This window comes from Capricornis sumatraensis, chromosome 8 (assembly GCF_032405125.1).
Source record: "Capricornis sumatraensis isolate serow.1 chromosome 8, serow.2, whole genome shotgun sequence".
In the NCBI taxonomy this organism is placed as follows: Eukaryota; Metazoa; Chordata; class Mammalia; order Artiodactyla; family Bovidae; genus Capricornis; species Capricornis sumatraensis.
In genome coordinates, this window is record NC_091076.1 from 64,201,711 (window position 1) to 64,216,705 (window position 14,995).

Sequence of the window (14,995 nt, forward strand, 5' to 3'; positions counted from 1 at the left end):
TTTACCATGCACCAGATACTGTACTAAGTACTTATTCACTGAATTTAATTTTCTACAAACTTAAAATAACTTGTATATGGAAATGGTTATATCCTATAAGAGTGGGCACTTTCAGAAGTTCTCCTCTTATTCCAACAATATGACCATTACTTAAAAGATTTTTGAATTGTCTCCATGGTATAAGCGCAAAAGAGGAATCGATCATCATATATAGTCACACATTAATTTTAACTAAAAAAAGCCATGACCTACTTTTCTTTTCCACTATAATCGCTTAATCACTGGATGTGTCTTCTTATGACTGTTAGGTGTTTCTAAACTTTTAAGTCCAACCTCAAATGAATCATCATCAAACATTTTCCAAAGAATGTGCGGCAACTCTCAAGTCCATTCCAAAGAGGAATTCCTTCTCTGTTCCTCGTGTACTCTTTTTATAGTCCGCAAGATCAGTGTCCTCATCTGCCACTCCGTATCAGAAATTCAGGTCAGACAGAATGGAATAGGGCCTAGTATTAGACTTTTATTTTACCCAGTAGGAACAGTGAAGATGAGCGTGGGAGGAGAAGGGAGTGTATGTTATATCCAGGTGTTGCTGAAGAAGGATTGCCATTCTGATTCAAGTGTGGAATGACCCAGAGTTTCAAGCAGTTTTTTAATCCTTAACCACAAAATGGTGACCTCAGACTGTTCATTGCTGGATAAATGGTAGGTGAACTGGAATTAAACCAGCTTTTTGGATCTTTAAGCAGTTAAAGTGACCTCTTCGCAAGATCTCTAGACCTCCTTTCCCTCCAACGTAGGAAGTGTAATCACAAAAGTAGGGACTGTGGGCTTATGCTGATACCAGAAATAATGTGATTCACACTTGGGAACCCAAGTGTCAGCATTCCAACCCCGGGCCCTGCGACTCTTCCTTGACGGGCTGGGCCAGACCGTGCCAGGCCTCTGCCCCAGGCCAGTCCTCAGGACACAGACTTGCACCCACGACAAACCCCGGGGAGCTGGCTGATAGGTGCTGCAGCTCTCCCGGCATCACCCTCAGCCTTTTTCTGTCTCCTGAGACTATTCTCACCAAAGAAAAGACGGAATGGAATGTGGTCTAGCCACCAGCAGCTCCTGTAAATAGTTGGAGGTTGATGTCACTCTTTACACTTTATTATGGCTATACCTGCTGGATTAAATTTTAAGACTGACAGATGTTAATGTTGATTAAATTTGCCATGTCTTGCAGCTCTGTCAGATGGTGAGGTTGGTCCCGGGAGCCTATTTAGAATACAAATCTGCTTTATTGAACGAATGTAACAAGCAAGGAGGCTTGAGACTGGCGCAGGCAAGAGCACTCATCAAGATAGACGTGAACAAAACCCGGAAAATCTATGATTTCCTCATCCGAGAAGGATACATCACCAAAGCCTGAGGCTCCCCTGGAGGGTGGCAGGCCAAAGGACCGCTCGGGCTTTCTGGAGCCTTGTTTTTGAACTGCATTCTCATTGTGAAAAGAGGGGAAGAACAAAGGAAATCTTCAGTTTTATTAGTGTCTGCTTTCTTCTCCACCCTGCTTTAAAATACTCCTCTTGTTGGTATTGTGCTGCAGTTATGTGCTAGATAAGGTATTGTTAATTGTGTGTGGGCATTCATTCCTAACACCTCTTGTAACTAAAACAAGAACCATAGTACCTCACATCACAGTGTTAGTAAAAATAGAACTAAACCAGTATGTAATCCCAGGAGTCCAGGTCAGATCCTTGTACCTGCTTGGGAGGTTGGTTTTCTGATTATGTTTTGCCTTCAAACGTTACAGGCAGATTTAAAATAAAGAGGTTATAGTGAGAGAAAGCGTTCTCTTTCGAGGGTTTCTTTTTAAGCTGACAACTTATGTTTATGAGTAGAAAGGAGGAAAACCTCCCCATGATGGTCTTGTCCCAAACTGTACTTTGAACTTGAATGTCTGGCTATGTAATCTGCAGTCCGACTATCTAATCTGCAGAAGACTTTTGAGGAGGTAGCAACGGATAAAAAACTGTCTCTTATTTTTAGAATTGATTAAAATGTTTTGCTACTTAATTTGTGGGTGTGTCAAATATTCTTGTAACTAAAGCACACTTAGGGTGCTGGATGCCCACCTCATCACGCTGCACTGTGCTAACACGTGTGTCCTGGGCTCACCCGTGTTGTCACCGGGGGCTTCCCGGAATACCAGGTCCCCGAGGATGGAGATGATTCAGTTAATTTCAGCATTGCTTGGATGAGACCTGAACCCTAGTTTCTCAACGGTAGAAGGGTAGCTTACAAGAAGAGCTACTTTTAAAACAAAAGGAAAGCCTTTTCATGTGTGGAACTCACTAGATATGAGGGTGAGTGACTCCACCACATCTGAAAGTTGGTCCTTAAATCTTTTTGCACAGTAGGAAGCCAGACTCAGAGGGTTATCCCTATTCTGTTGGAAGCAAACAGAATCTTCACAGATTACCTCCAATAGCTGACTGATTCTTTAGTTCTTTCATCATTCAAAATACCTAATTCAAATATCGTATACTTGGTTGGAAATATTGGCACAGACTTCTTGGCTGATGTAAATATGCATGTGGTTTGCTAATGGACTTCATCTAGGGTTTACAAATGAAAAGGAAACTCTTAGGATCTGAAGGAATTAGAATAAAGGACTTCAGGATTTTAAAAGGGTGTCTTGTGGTTTTCTTTTTTTGTTTATTTTTTTGTTGACATAGTCCTATCTTTAGAAAACAGTCTATCACCACCACCATCACCCCAAGTTGATTATAAAGGGATTGCCTCTTTTTTTTTTTTTCTTTTTTTAAATGCTAAGACTTTTTAAAAATATTTTTATTTATTAGTTTTGGCTGCACTGGGTCTTCGTTGCTGCACATGGGCTTTCTCTAGTTGTGGTGCTCTGGCTTCTCATTTCTGTGACTTCTCTTGTGGCATACGGTCTCTAGAGCGTGGGCTCAGGAGTTGTGGCGCACAGGCTTAGTTGCCCTTTGACATGTGGAGTCCTCCCAGACCAGGGATCCAACGCAGGTCCCCTGCATTGGCAGGCAGATTCCTAACCACTGGACCCCGAGGGAAGTCCAGCCTCTTTGAAGTATTGTTCTCAAAGTGCACTAGATGTCAGTGTCTGGTGATGTCTGCTGTAGTCCGCGGTCCTTAATCTTGATTAAGGAAGGCTTCCTGGGAGAGGTGAGGGAAATAAAATGGCAGATGGAAGAGGGAGACTGTTCCAGACATCGTGGGTGGAGGAGGATGTGGAGACAGCCATGGGAGTAAGGAAAACGGTGCCAAGAGATTTAGTTGGCTAAGACACAAGGGGCAGCTGTGGAGGTTCGGAGTGGGAGGACGGCGGGACAGTCTGAAGAAACCTTGGATCCAGTTGAAGTCTGAAAAGCTGATTGGGGAATCAGATTTGATGAAAATGGCATGGTTGAAAATAGTGACAAAAATAAGGCTGTAATTTCAAAAGACTGGAGTTTAGAAAGTAGGATTATTATGGTTTTGGTAAACCCAATTTTGCAGAATTTAAGACTTAGAATTCTAGGGGGTTTCTCAAACCAAGCCATAATTTTGGGTGAGGAGTTCTCAAAAGGAGTCACTATCCTTTTGCATTTATAATAGAAAAGCATTTGCTGATGATACTTGATGTCACTAACTAGCTTACTACATTATTTCCTTCCTTCCTTCTTGTCACCAAAGGAAGGCCCTTCTTACTAAAAATCCAGAGCTAGCAAGAACTTTTCAAAGAATATTCCATCCTTCCCCTTTTCTGCTAGATGGGACTGGCCATAAGCCAACTACATTGATATAGGTCTTTCTTGGTCCAGAAGGAGGAAAGTTTAAAACTCAACAGCAATGAACAATGAATAACGACCTTTAACTGTGAGGGATTTTTATTACAATTTAAAGGATTTCTGTTGGAACTTTGTCTTTCTGTTCAGTGACCCCTTCTTGTGCTCAGAGACCTTAACAGTCTCTACTGAAACAAACTATTTGTGATTTATCTCTTCTTGGGTTCCAGTTTTCATCCTTTTATTGTTTACAACTCCCCCCACCCCAAGCCCCCGTTTTAAATCTGGAACTTGGTTAACCAGTCACTGCTAAATGATAAGGACAAACTTTCCAGTTTTGAGTAATGAGATCCTCAGCTTGTGGTTACGGGAAAGGGAAGAAAACCAGTGACATTCATCAATAACAAAGTTCTACTTGGGAGCTTTAGGAAAAATGTAGATATATAATAACTAAAGTTTCCAGCGTGATGAGTCAGAAGAAGACCAAACTTAACAAAGAGAAGCTTTGGAAAGCTAACTCGTTTGTAACTCTGAAACACCTTGCCTGGTTTCCAAGCAAGAGAGCTGTACTGTGTTCTAAACAGCATTCTGGAATATTGCCCATTCTTTTTTAAAAATTTATTAATTTGGCTGTGCCAGATCTTGCTTGTGGCACATAGATACGGTCTTTAGTTGCAGCACTTGGGATCTAGTTCCCTGACCAGGGATTGAACCAAGACCCCTTGCCCTGGGAGCATGGAATCTTAGCCATTGGACCATCAGGGAAGTCCCTCGCCCATTCATTTTTAAGGATGTCTTTGTAGATACTTTATACACTGTTATTAACACAAAAAGCTCTCCTACACCTTACATGTACCTGGCTTTTTAATCTGAATTTCTGGAAGTTAGTTCCATTCAACAGGAAGCTTTGCTTTCCTTTCCAGTGTGTTCGGCTGGGTGTGAGTAACCTCTCCCAGATCAGCCAGAAAGGACCACCTCTGCTATGGTGGGACACTGCCATGTCTGTGGCCTGTGCAGAAGAGGTAGCCCCGCTATAATAAAGACTCCTTTCAATCGGACACAATAACCAGCCCTCTGCATGAAGTGTGATACTGATCTCGGAGTGCAAGGAGAGCCAGAGCAGCCTGGACAGGATGGCAGTGGTCGTGCTGACTCGGACACTTGTTCTGGGAGAGGGAACGGGAGTGAAGAGTAGCTTGGAAGTATCTTGGAACCTACGTGTCCTATCCATGGAGTCCTCATTGGCATTGTGTGCTGCTTCTGAGGACTAGAGGGTGGGGACAGGTAAATCACTTCCCAGAAACTTGGAAAGCCGGTTTTTCTATCTAATGGAGGCAGTTCTTTGTCTGTTCATTGTTTGCCTTGTTGCTTTGGCTTCTACCAGTCGAGATGCACTGAGATAAACTGCCCTTTGATTCAACTGACCAGGCTAACAAGGCAAGAGACACAGGTACTTGAAGGATAAATGTCTTGTGTCTGACATTAAAATTCCTTTGTCACTATGAGTTACTTGCTTGGTATGCGTTATGTACTGGGCTCCCTTCCCTGTTAAGAGTAGGAATAAGGAAGTTGAGATAAGAATGTGGAAAATGACCATTAAAATGTTTAATGCCCCAAACTGAGCGCTACAAAAATTTTTATTTAATAGATACAACCTATAGAATAGGCGGAGAAGGAAATGGCAACCCACTCCAGTACTCTTGCCTGGAGAATCCCATGGACGGAGGAGCTTGGTGGGCTAGAGTCCACGGGTCGCAGAGTCGGACACGACTGAGCGACTTCACTTTCACTTTATAGAATAGACTGGATTTCTGTGGCAGCAGATAAACCATTTGATTGAATTAATCTCATGTTCTTAATCGAGCCACATGGTTTTTCAGCTGTCTCTGGCCTCCCTGGAGGTCTTATGTGACAGCTCTCAGGTTCAGTTCAGTTCAGTCGCTCAGTCGTGTCCGACTCTGCGACCCCATGAATCACAGCACGCCAGGCCTCCCTGTCCATCACCAACTCCCGGAGTTCACTCAGACTCACGTCCATCAAGTCAGTGATGCCATCCAGCCATCTCATCCTCGGTGTTCCCCTTCTCCTCCTGCCCCCAATCCCTCCCAGCATCAAAGTCTTCTCCAATGAGTCAACTCTTCGCATGAGGTGGCCAAAGTACTGGAGTTTCAGCTTCAGCATCATTCCTTCCGAAGAAATCCCAGGGTTGATCTCCTTCAGAATGGACTGGTTGGATCTCCTTGAAGTCCAAGGGACTCTCGAGAGCCTTCTCCAACACCACAGTTCAAAAGCATCAATTCTTCGGCGCTCAGCCTTCTTCACAGTCCAACTCTCACATCCATACATGACCACTGGAAAAACCATAGCCTTGACTAGACAGACCTTAGTTGGCAAAGTAATGTCTCTGCTTTTGAATATGCTATCTAGGTTGCTCATAACTTTCCTTCCAAGGAGTAAGCGTCTTTTAATTTCATGGCTGCAGTCACCATCTGCAGTGATTTTGGAGCCCAAAAAAATAAAGTCTGACACTGTTTCCACTGTTTCTCCATCCATTTCCCATGGAGTTATGGGACCGGATGCCATGATCTTCGTTTTCTGAATGTTGAGCTTTAAGCCAACTTTTTCACTCTTTTTTACTTTCATCAAGAGGCTTTTTAGTTCCTCTTCACTTTCTGCCATAGGGTGGTGTCATCTGCATATCTGAGGTTATTAATATTTCTCCCGGCAATCTTGATTCCAGCTTGTGTTTCTTCCAGTCCAGCGTTTCTCATGATGTACTCTGCATAGAAGTTAAATAAGCAGGGTGACAATATACAGCCTTGACGCACTCCTTTTCCTATTTGGAACCAGTCTGTTGTTCCATGTCCAGTTATAACTGTTGCTTCCTGACCTGCATACAGATTTCTCAAGAGGCAGGTCAGGTGGTCTGGTATTCCCATCTCTCTCAGAATTTTCCACAGTTTACTGTGATCCACACAGTCAAAGGCTTTGGCATAGTCAATAAAGCAGAAATAGATGTTTTTCTGGAACTCTTGCTTTTTCGATGATCCAGCGGATGTTGGCCATTTGATCTCTGGTTCCTCTGCCTTTTGTAAAACCAGCTTGAACATCTGGAAGTTCACAGTTCACGTATCGCTGAAGCCTGTCTTGGAGAATTTTGAGCATTACTTTACTAGTGTGTGAGATGAGTGCAATTGTGCAGGTAGTTTGAGCATTCTTTGGCATTGCCTTTCTTTGGGATTGGAATGAAAACTGACCTTTTCCAGTCCTGTGGCCACTACTGAGTTTTCCAAATTTGCTGGCATATTGAGTGCAGCACTTTCACAGCATCATCTTTCAGGATTTGAAAGAGCTCAACTGGAATTCCATCACCTCCACTAGCTTTGTTCGTAGTGATGTTTTCTAAGGCCCACTTGACTTCACATTCCAGGATGTCTGGCTCTAGATGAGTGATCACACCATCGTGATTATCCGGGTTGTGAAGATCCTTTTTGTACAGTTCTTCTGTGTATTCTTGCCATCTCTTCTTAATATCTTCTGCTTCTGTTAGGTCCATACCATTTCTGTCCTTTATCGAACCCATCTTTGCATGAAATGTTCCCTTGGTATCTCTAATTTTCTTGCAGAGATCTCTAGTCTTTCCCATTCTGTACTTTTCCTCTATTTCTTTGCACTGATCGCTGAAGAAGGCTTTCTTATCTCTTCTTGCTAATTTTTGGAACTCTGCATTCAGATGCTTATATCTTTCCTTTTCTCCTTGGCTTTTCGCCTCTCTTCTTTTCACAGCTATTTGTAAGGCCTCCCCAGACAGCCATTTTGCTTTTTTGCATTTCTTTTCCATGGGGATGGTCTTGATCCCTGTCTCCTGTACAATGTCATGAATCTCATTCCATAGTTCATCAGGCAGTCTATCTATCAGATCTAGGCCCTTAAATCTATTTCTCACTTTCACTGTATAATCATAAAGGATTTGATTGAGGTCATGCCTGAATGGTCTAGCAGTTTTCCCTGTTTTCTTCAATTTGAGTCTGAATTTGGTAATAAGGAGTTCATGATCTGAGCCACAGTCAGCTCCTGGTCTTGTTTTTGTTGACTGTATAGAGCTTCTCCATCTTTGGCTGCAGAGAATATAATCAGTCTGATTTTGGTGTTGACCATCTGGTGATGTCCATGTGTAGAGTCTTCTCTTGTGTTGTTGGAAGAGGGTGTTTGCTATGACCAGTGCATTTTCTTGGCAAAACTCTATTAGTCTTTGCCCTGCTTCATTCCATATTCCAAGGCCAAATTTGCCTGTTACTCCAGGTGTTTCTTGACTTCCTACTTTTGCATTCCAGTCCCCTGTAATGAAAAGGACATCTTTTTTGGGTGTCAGTTCTAAAAGGTCTTGTAGGTCTTCACAGAACCATTCAACTTCAGCTTCTTCAGCATTACTGGTTGGGGCATAGACTTGGATTACTGTGATATTGAATGGTTTGCCTTGGAAACGAACAGAGATCATTCTGTCGTTTTTGAGATTGCATCCAAGTACTGCATTTTGGACTCTTCTGTTGACCATGATGGCTACTCCATTTCTTCTAAGGGATTCTTGCCCTCAATAGTAGATATAATGGTCATCTGAGTTTGGCAGTTAAGCTTGCCTTGGTCCAGAGTTATGTTGATCAGAAGTAGCATCTCAGGAAGTGTGGAGAGGAGAAGGCCTCACAATTGTTCTAAGAAGCTAGCACTTTATTATTAATCAAAGCAAAAAATGCTGAAATGCTGTCATCACCATTGTGAACTGACCGGTAAGTGCCAACTCATAACACTTTCAATATACCTCTCTCCTCCCCGGAGAGCTTTCCTTCCAAGTACACTCCCCATTTCTGTATTGGTGGCTAACCTAACCCTCTTTTCTCTCATTAAACGATAGATAACTATTTGAATTCCCCGTTCCACCCTGCCCCCCATTATCACAACATAAAACATTATTTTAAGAAATAAAAAATACTGGGACCTGCACTGTGGAGTTTAATGTTCCCGAACAATATACCCTATCGGAAAACTCAGTTGGGACTAAATATCTGATGTTGTTATTTCAGTTTCCAACCTTAGGATGTTGTCTAAGATGAAAAAGGCCATTTTCAGGGTAATTTAATCGCTTTTCCCCACAATCATTGAAAAGGGATGAAAAGTTCAGAAGTGCCATGAAGACACCAGCTCCCAAGTACCAGGGGCTTTGGAGATGGGTGAACTGATAAGAACGCTCAGGAGAGGAGGAGAGCGCTGCAGTGGGCCAGCCTTTACCGCCTGGGAATTTGCTTTGCCTTTGAGAGGTGGAACAGTTTTCCCACACAGTATCCCGTTGGGAGCCTCTTTTAAGCAAAGTCAAGCTGCAGCAGAAAAGCCACTGGACTGGGGGCAGAAGCCAGAGCCCAATTTTTTTTTTTTTGCCTAGAGGATGACATCTTGAGAGAGAGAGAGAGAGAGAGAGAGATTTTTTTTTTTTTAACCAAAAGGCATTTATCTAAGCTCTAGCCACAGGTAAGTGACAGCAATGTGCATCTTACCTGGCTGCCCCCACCCCCTGCTAGATCTTTGCCTTGTTTTGGGTGTGCATAGTTTCAGATTCAAGACACCTGTCAGATCTCAGTGAGCACAGGTTTAGCTTCAGTGATGTAAAGCAAAACGCTTTTGAGAGCAAAATCTCCCAGGAGTGCCTCCACCCCCAGCAACTGCAGAAAAGAAGGCGTTGGTGGGAGAGAAGGGTGGCTATAGACGTCATTGCATCTTCCAGATCCCAGCTGTGACCTGGCTCAGAGTTTTACAGTTAAAAATAACCATGGCTTAGAGTTGGGGGGTGGGGGGAGTAAACTGTTTGTCTCCATGGAAACAGGGAGGAGGGTGTGGGGAAGCCGAGTCTTGGATTTCCAGCATATGTGGCAAGAGGGTATGAATGTAGGGGCTGGGAGTTTAGAAGCCCTCTGGTGAAGGAAGATTATCCCTGATTAGCATCCAGATTGTAGTCAGACATTGCTCCAGGGTTCTGGAGACAGAATTGCAGAGGTTATGTTTGCAACAATGTATACATTTTGGGTGGGTGAAGTCTTGCTTGAGGCTTACAATTTCCTGTAACACAGATTTGCTACTATTTGGCAAAGCAGAGAGCAGATGAGCAACACAGTAGGTTAGATGCTGCCTTCTAACCAATCTGGGGACCTCTGCTACACCCCACCCCTTCAGTTTCCCTTGTTTTTATTTGCATAGTCAGAGGTTTGACATCAGAATATTGTCACAATTTATAACTAGAGGGGCCTGGGCTCCTGGGCTGATATGGTCATTAACTCCCTTTCAGTAGGATCAGTTTTTTCTCTTTGGTGTTGTAGGAGATTATGGAAAGTGGTATTAATTACCTTGTAAGTCCTTAAAGTTATCTCTTACCATTTCTGGTATTACTACTACCAGAGGTTACTAACTCTTGGTGGGGGAGGAGGTATTTTATTTTTTCATTTCCCTTTTCTTTGAAGGTTTCCTTTGAAACAATTTTTTCCCTTCAAGAAATACATGAATATATTTTAATTAAAAAAAAAAAAACAAATCCTTCTATTTTCCTTTTTAAATGAAGGGTGCATATGCTTTCTTGTTTACCTCTCTGGCATACTGGAGTGACTTAAGTGCTAATCTTTGTACTGCTACTTAATACAACCTTGGGCAAGGTTTTTTAACCCCTCATTTCTGAACTATGGTTGATGAAACCTACCCGACTGTGTTTGATGAAGATAAATGGGATAAAGTATATAATTCACCTGACACCTCCCTTCCCTTCCCATTGAGCCTTTAATATTTTCCTTTGACTTCAGCCAGGTATGAACAAGCCTTTGATTTTCCATGGTAAATGGTAAATTCACACCATGATAAAGTCTCACAGAGGGACACTAAGATCTGAAGGACACAGATCAAATGTTAAAATAGGCACAGGTGCATTTTTTCATGGGTGTTTTTTATATTGGAATCTTCATCACTGTATATCATTCCCACAGCCCCGGAGCTGAATTAAGGGCAGAACGTTTCAGAGACAGATAGATACTAAATGTCTAGTTATCCTCAGTTCAGTTCAGTTCAGTCGCTCAGTCGTGTCAGACTCTTTGCGACCCCATGATCACAGCACGCCAGGCCTCCCTGTCCATCACCAACTCCCGGAGTTCACTCAGACTCACGTCCATCGAGTCAGTGATGCCATCCAGCTGTCTCATCCTCTGTTGTCCCCTTCTCCTCCTGCCCCCAGTCCCTCCCAGCATCAGAGTCTTTTCCAATGAGTCAACTCTTCGCATGAGGTGGCCAAAGTACTGGAGTTTCAGCTTCAGCATCATTCCTTCCAAAGAAATCCCAGGGCTGATCTCCTTTAGAATGGACCGGTTGGATCTGCTTGCAGTCCAAGGGACTCTTGAGGGCCTTCTCCAACACCACAGTTCAAAAGCATCAATTCTTCGGCGCTCAGCCTTCTTCACAGTCCAACTCTCACATCCATACATGACCACGGGAGAAACCATAGCCTTGACTAGACGGACGTTAGTTGGCAAAGTAATGTCTCTGCTTTTGAATATACTATCTAGGTTGGTCATAACTTTTCTTCCAAGGAGTAAGCGTCTTTTAATTTCATGGCTGAAATCACCATCTGCATGTTGCAATAATAATTCCTTATATAATGCCTAGCTCAAGAAGCTTGAACTCAGGTTACAAAATTATACGTACACTGTAAGAAAAGTAAAAAATCAGGCATGGAAGAAAAAAAATCAGGAAAAGATGGTAATAGTTGTTTCGTTAAGTAGTAAAATTAGGGGTGATGCTTTCTCCCTCTCTGTCTCTTCTGGGTGTTTTGTTTTTTGTAATGTGACTTTTTTATCGATGGAAAAATAAATAACATGAGAACTAGTAAGACTGTACAAATAGAAGTTTATAGTATTTTGCAATGAATAATATCTAGTTAGTCCTTATGATAGCCATATAAGGCGCTATCTTCTTACAAAATAGCACAAGCATTAGGCAAGTTTCTATAGTACATGAAATATGTTTTTTTGATTTCTATCCCTCTAGTTTTGGGGTTCTTTTGTTTTTAAATATTTTCCACATTTATACAGTTTTCTCCCAGATACCTGGTGTCCACTGTCCCTCTTAAATGTGTGAAAGGACAATAACATCAAGCTTTACTTCCCTGGGGGATTTGCATTTTTATAGCTATTAATGACATAGACTCTGGAATTACAGGTATTAGTAAGAAGGCATTCCAGAGCCCTGGGACCTGATGACACCCTGAAATCAAGTTTCTGTAGACTGGGGAGCCCTGAATACAGCTGTCTTCCAATTGTGACAGATATGTCGAATCTGTTGCCCATTTGTTAACCAGAAGCAGCAATACAAATGGAAGATGCAACTATTTGAGGGACTCATAAAGGTCTGGTTTAGTTTCAGGAGCAGTCACTGCCCAAGCAATTAAGGAGAATATTTTTGGAAAGGCAGACATCAGAAGCCAAGCAGAGTAGAAGTTTCTACCCTCTATTTACTGGGTCTAATCAGATCAGCTCTTATTTTGCACAGAATCTACACTGCTCTAAAGCACTGCTTATTTAGATGTAGTCAGGAGCATCCACACCTTTCCTGGGCACAGACAAGTCAGATTTTTACAGCAGACGATCTCTAAGACGTTCCTACATCTAAAATAATTGACACCTATAAATGTACCTATTTATAGTCTAGTAAAGCGCTGCCCAGTAAGGAAGCCACTGGCCTCATGAGGCTATTTACATTTAAATTGATTAAAATTACTTACAATTTAAAATTCAGTTCTTCAGTCACACTAGGCACATTTCAAGAGCTCAAAAGCCATGTGAAGCTAGCAGCTGCCGTACTGGACAGTGCAGTACGGGTCATCTCCAGCCGCTAAAGTTCTATCCGACAGTGGTGGTCCAGAAGACACTTTCAAACTGCATTTTTTTGTCGAGGCTTCTGTAAGCCTGCATTTCCACATTCTGTAAAGGGATAAAGCACCTCCCTACCCACAGGCATATATGTACAGTCACTAAAGGATCTCTCTGAGTTCAGCACTTCTTCCTACTGTCCTTAATCTCTAGATCTTTACACATACATTACACTCAGCACAAACTTTATTTTAGCCCTCCTCCCTCCTCTTCCCTGATGAGGGTTTGATTCTTCATGGTAGGCTTAGTTCTACAATGTGTGAAAATGCCCAGTTCCTTGTCACCAAGGAGCTGTTCTGGAAACTTGCCTTCTATGTAATAAACAAGCTTGAATCTGAAGAGAGATGTATCTATGCGTGCTGCTGAGTCACCAAATTGACTGAAGGAAAGACTGGTGGGGGGAGAAACAGAGACGAAAGCAGCATACAATCATTTCTATTAGAGATTTTGCTATTTTGGTATTGGCATGTCAAAAACAAGTCACTAGATGAATTGATGGTGGCGCAGTTTGGTACTGGGTAGATGCCTTTCCCAGGCAAGATTTGAACTAATGTGTTATCCTGAATCAGATTCTGCATTGTTCTCTCTTGGAAAGATTAATTTTGCTTAATTTTAAGGCTTTCTCTCTTTATGATGGGAAAACTAGACATCTTTCCATTCTAGGCCTTTTTAGCTCCCTTCAGATCACTAAAATGGCTTTGATGTTATATTTTTGTCTGGAAAGCAGACAGAACTTTTGGATATTCCTGCACCCACGGAATGACTTGGAATCCGGTTGGAGATCAAAAAGAGCATGAAAAAGCCTCAAAGCTTGCGGTTGAAGATGCAGGAGGTCAGGAGAGTGGGATGCAAACCCAAAGCGCTGTGTTCACATCCCTCACCCATCCCTCCTCCCAAAACTATGATTACCCCTTTGACTGTTCAGCAACTCTGATGCCAGCGATTTACACCGGTGAGGAGCTGGGGCTGGTGAGTAAAGGGCTGGGTGTGGAGTCGGGACTCTTAGGAGCCTGACTCACTGCCCAGCCTCGAGGAAGTTGTTTATACCTCCCCTCACCCTCCAGGGCAGGGATGTATTGAATGTCCGCTCTGTATCTACTCAAGTTATAGATGGACAAACCTACATTAAAAAAAAAAAAAAAGACCCTCAAAGTGACACAGCAAATAAGCCCTCCATGAATTAATGCGTTCAACCTGCGAGACCCTCAGCCCTGCCTTGGAGGCACAAGGTGTGGACTTGGTGTTTTGAAACTCAGGTGGTACCTGTGGTTCATGACAGTGGGTTGGCGGTCTTGGGGCAGGCAGAAGATGGCCACATCTATAGCCATTTCTGGGCTTCCTTGGTGGGTCAGACGGTAAAGAATCGCCTGCAATGCGGGAAACCCGGATTCGATTCCTGGGTTGGGAAGATCCCCTAAAGGAGGGCATGGCAACCCACTCCAGTATTCTTGCCTAGAGAATCCCCATGGATAGAGTAGCCTGGCGGGCTACAGTCCATGGGGTGGCAAAGAGTCGGACACGACTGAGCGACTAAGCACAGCACAGCACATAGCCCCTTGAGTCTCTGACAACATAGCCTCCCACAGTCGCTGGAAACTGCCCATACCTGCCCAAGCAAAATTCAGCCAACAGTTGCCATGAGATTTATTTTCTCTTCACTCTTTGGTCCCAACTCCGGGCTCCCCCTTGCAGGATGGAAGGTGGGGGTAGGAGATTAGTCACTAACTGCAATCTTTACACCTTTTATATTTGTATCGTTTTCTTGCCTTTAACCCTCTCACATCCACAAAGTACCCTAGTTCGCCATCCCTTGGCCCTCGCCGAAACCTAGTTTGGAGGAAGACGCTCAAGTAGGGAAACAGCAGGGTCGTATGTTGTGACACAGACGGGGACACCGCTGGGGTCCTCTGAGCAGAGGTCTGCCGGGGTACAAGGGATGAGAGCGCGGGATGCCTGACTCCGCGGCGGAGCGCACAGTGCGCACGCGCGCCGCCTGCGGCTCCGCGCGCCCCCGGGTCTGCGGGCCCGGCGCCCGCCGCGCGCCTCTCGCGTCGAGGCCCCGCTCCCGCCCGGAGCCGCCGAGGCCCCGCCCCGAGCGCAGAGGCCCCGCCCCCTCCCCGAGCGACCGCCCCGCCCCAGGGAGAGGGCGGCGGGGCGCAGCGAGCGTGCGCGCGGCCCGCCCCGGCGCGGGCGGAGGAGAGAAGGAGGGGCGCGCGCGGCGGCCAGCCCGCAGACGCCGGGAGCCGC

The 14,995-nt window shown here is 44.0% G+C and overlaps 1 protein-coding gene across 1 annotated transcript in view; it reads left to right on the forward strand.

Moving 5' to 3' along the window:
* TADA2A (transcriptional adaptor 2A) overlaps positions 1 to 2,546 on the forward strand; it is a 46,649-nt gene extending 44,103 nt beyond the window's left edge. Inside the window, exon 16 of the mRNA XM_068977125.1 lies at positions 1,232 to 2,546. Coding sequence (XP_068833226.1) covers positions 1,232 to 1,417 — 186 coding nt within the window. The 3' untranslated portion in view covers positions 1,418 to 2,546. The remainder of the gene's footprint in view (positions 1 to 1,231) is intronic.
* The last annotated feature ends 12,449 nt before the right edge of the window (positions 2,547 to 14,995 follow it).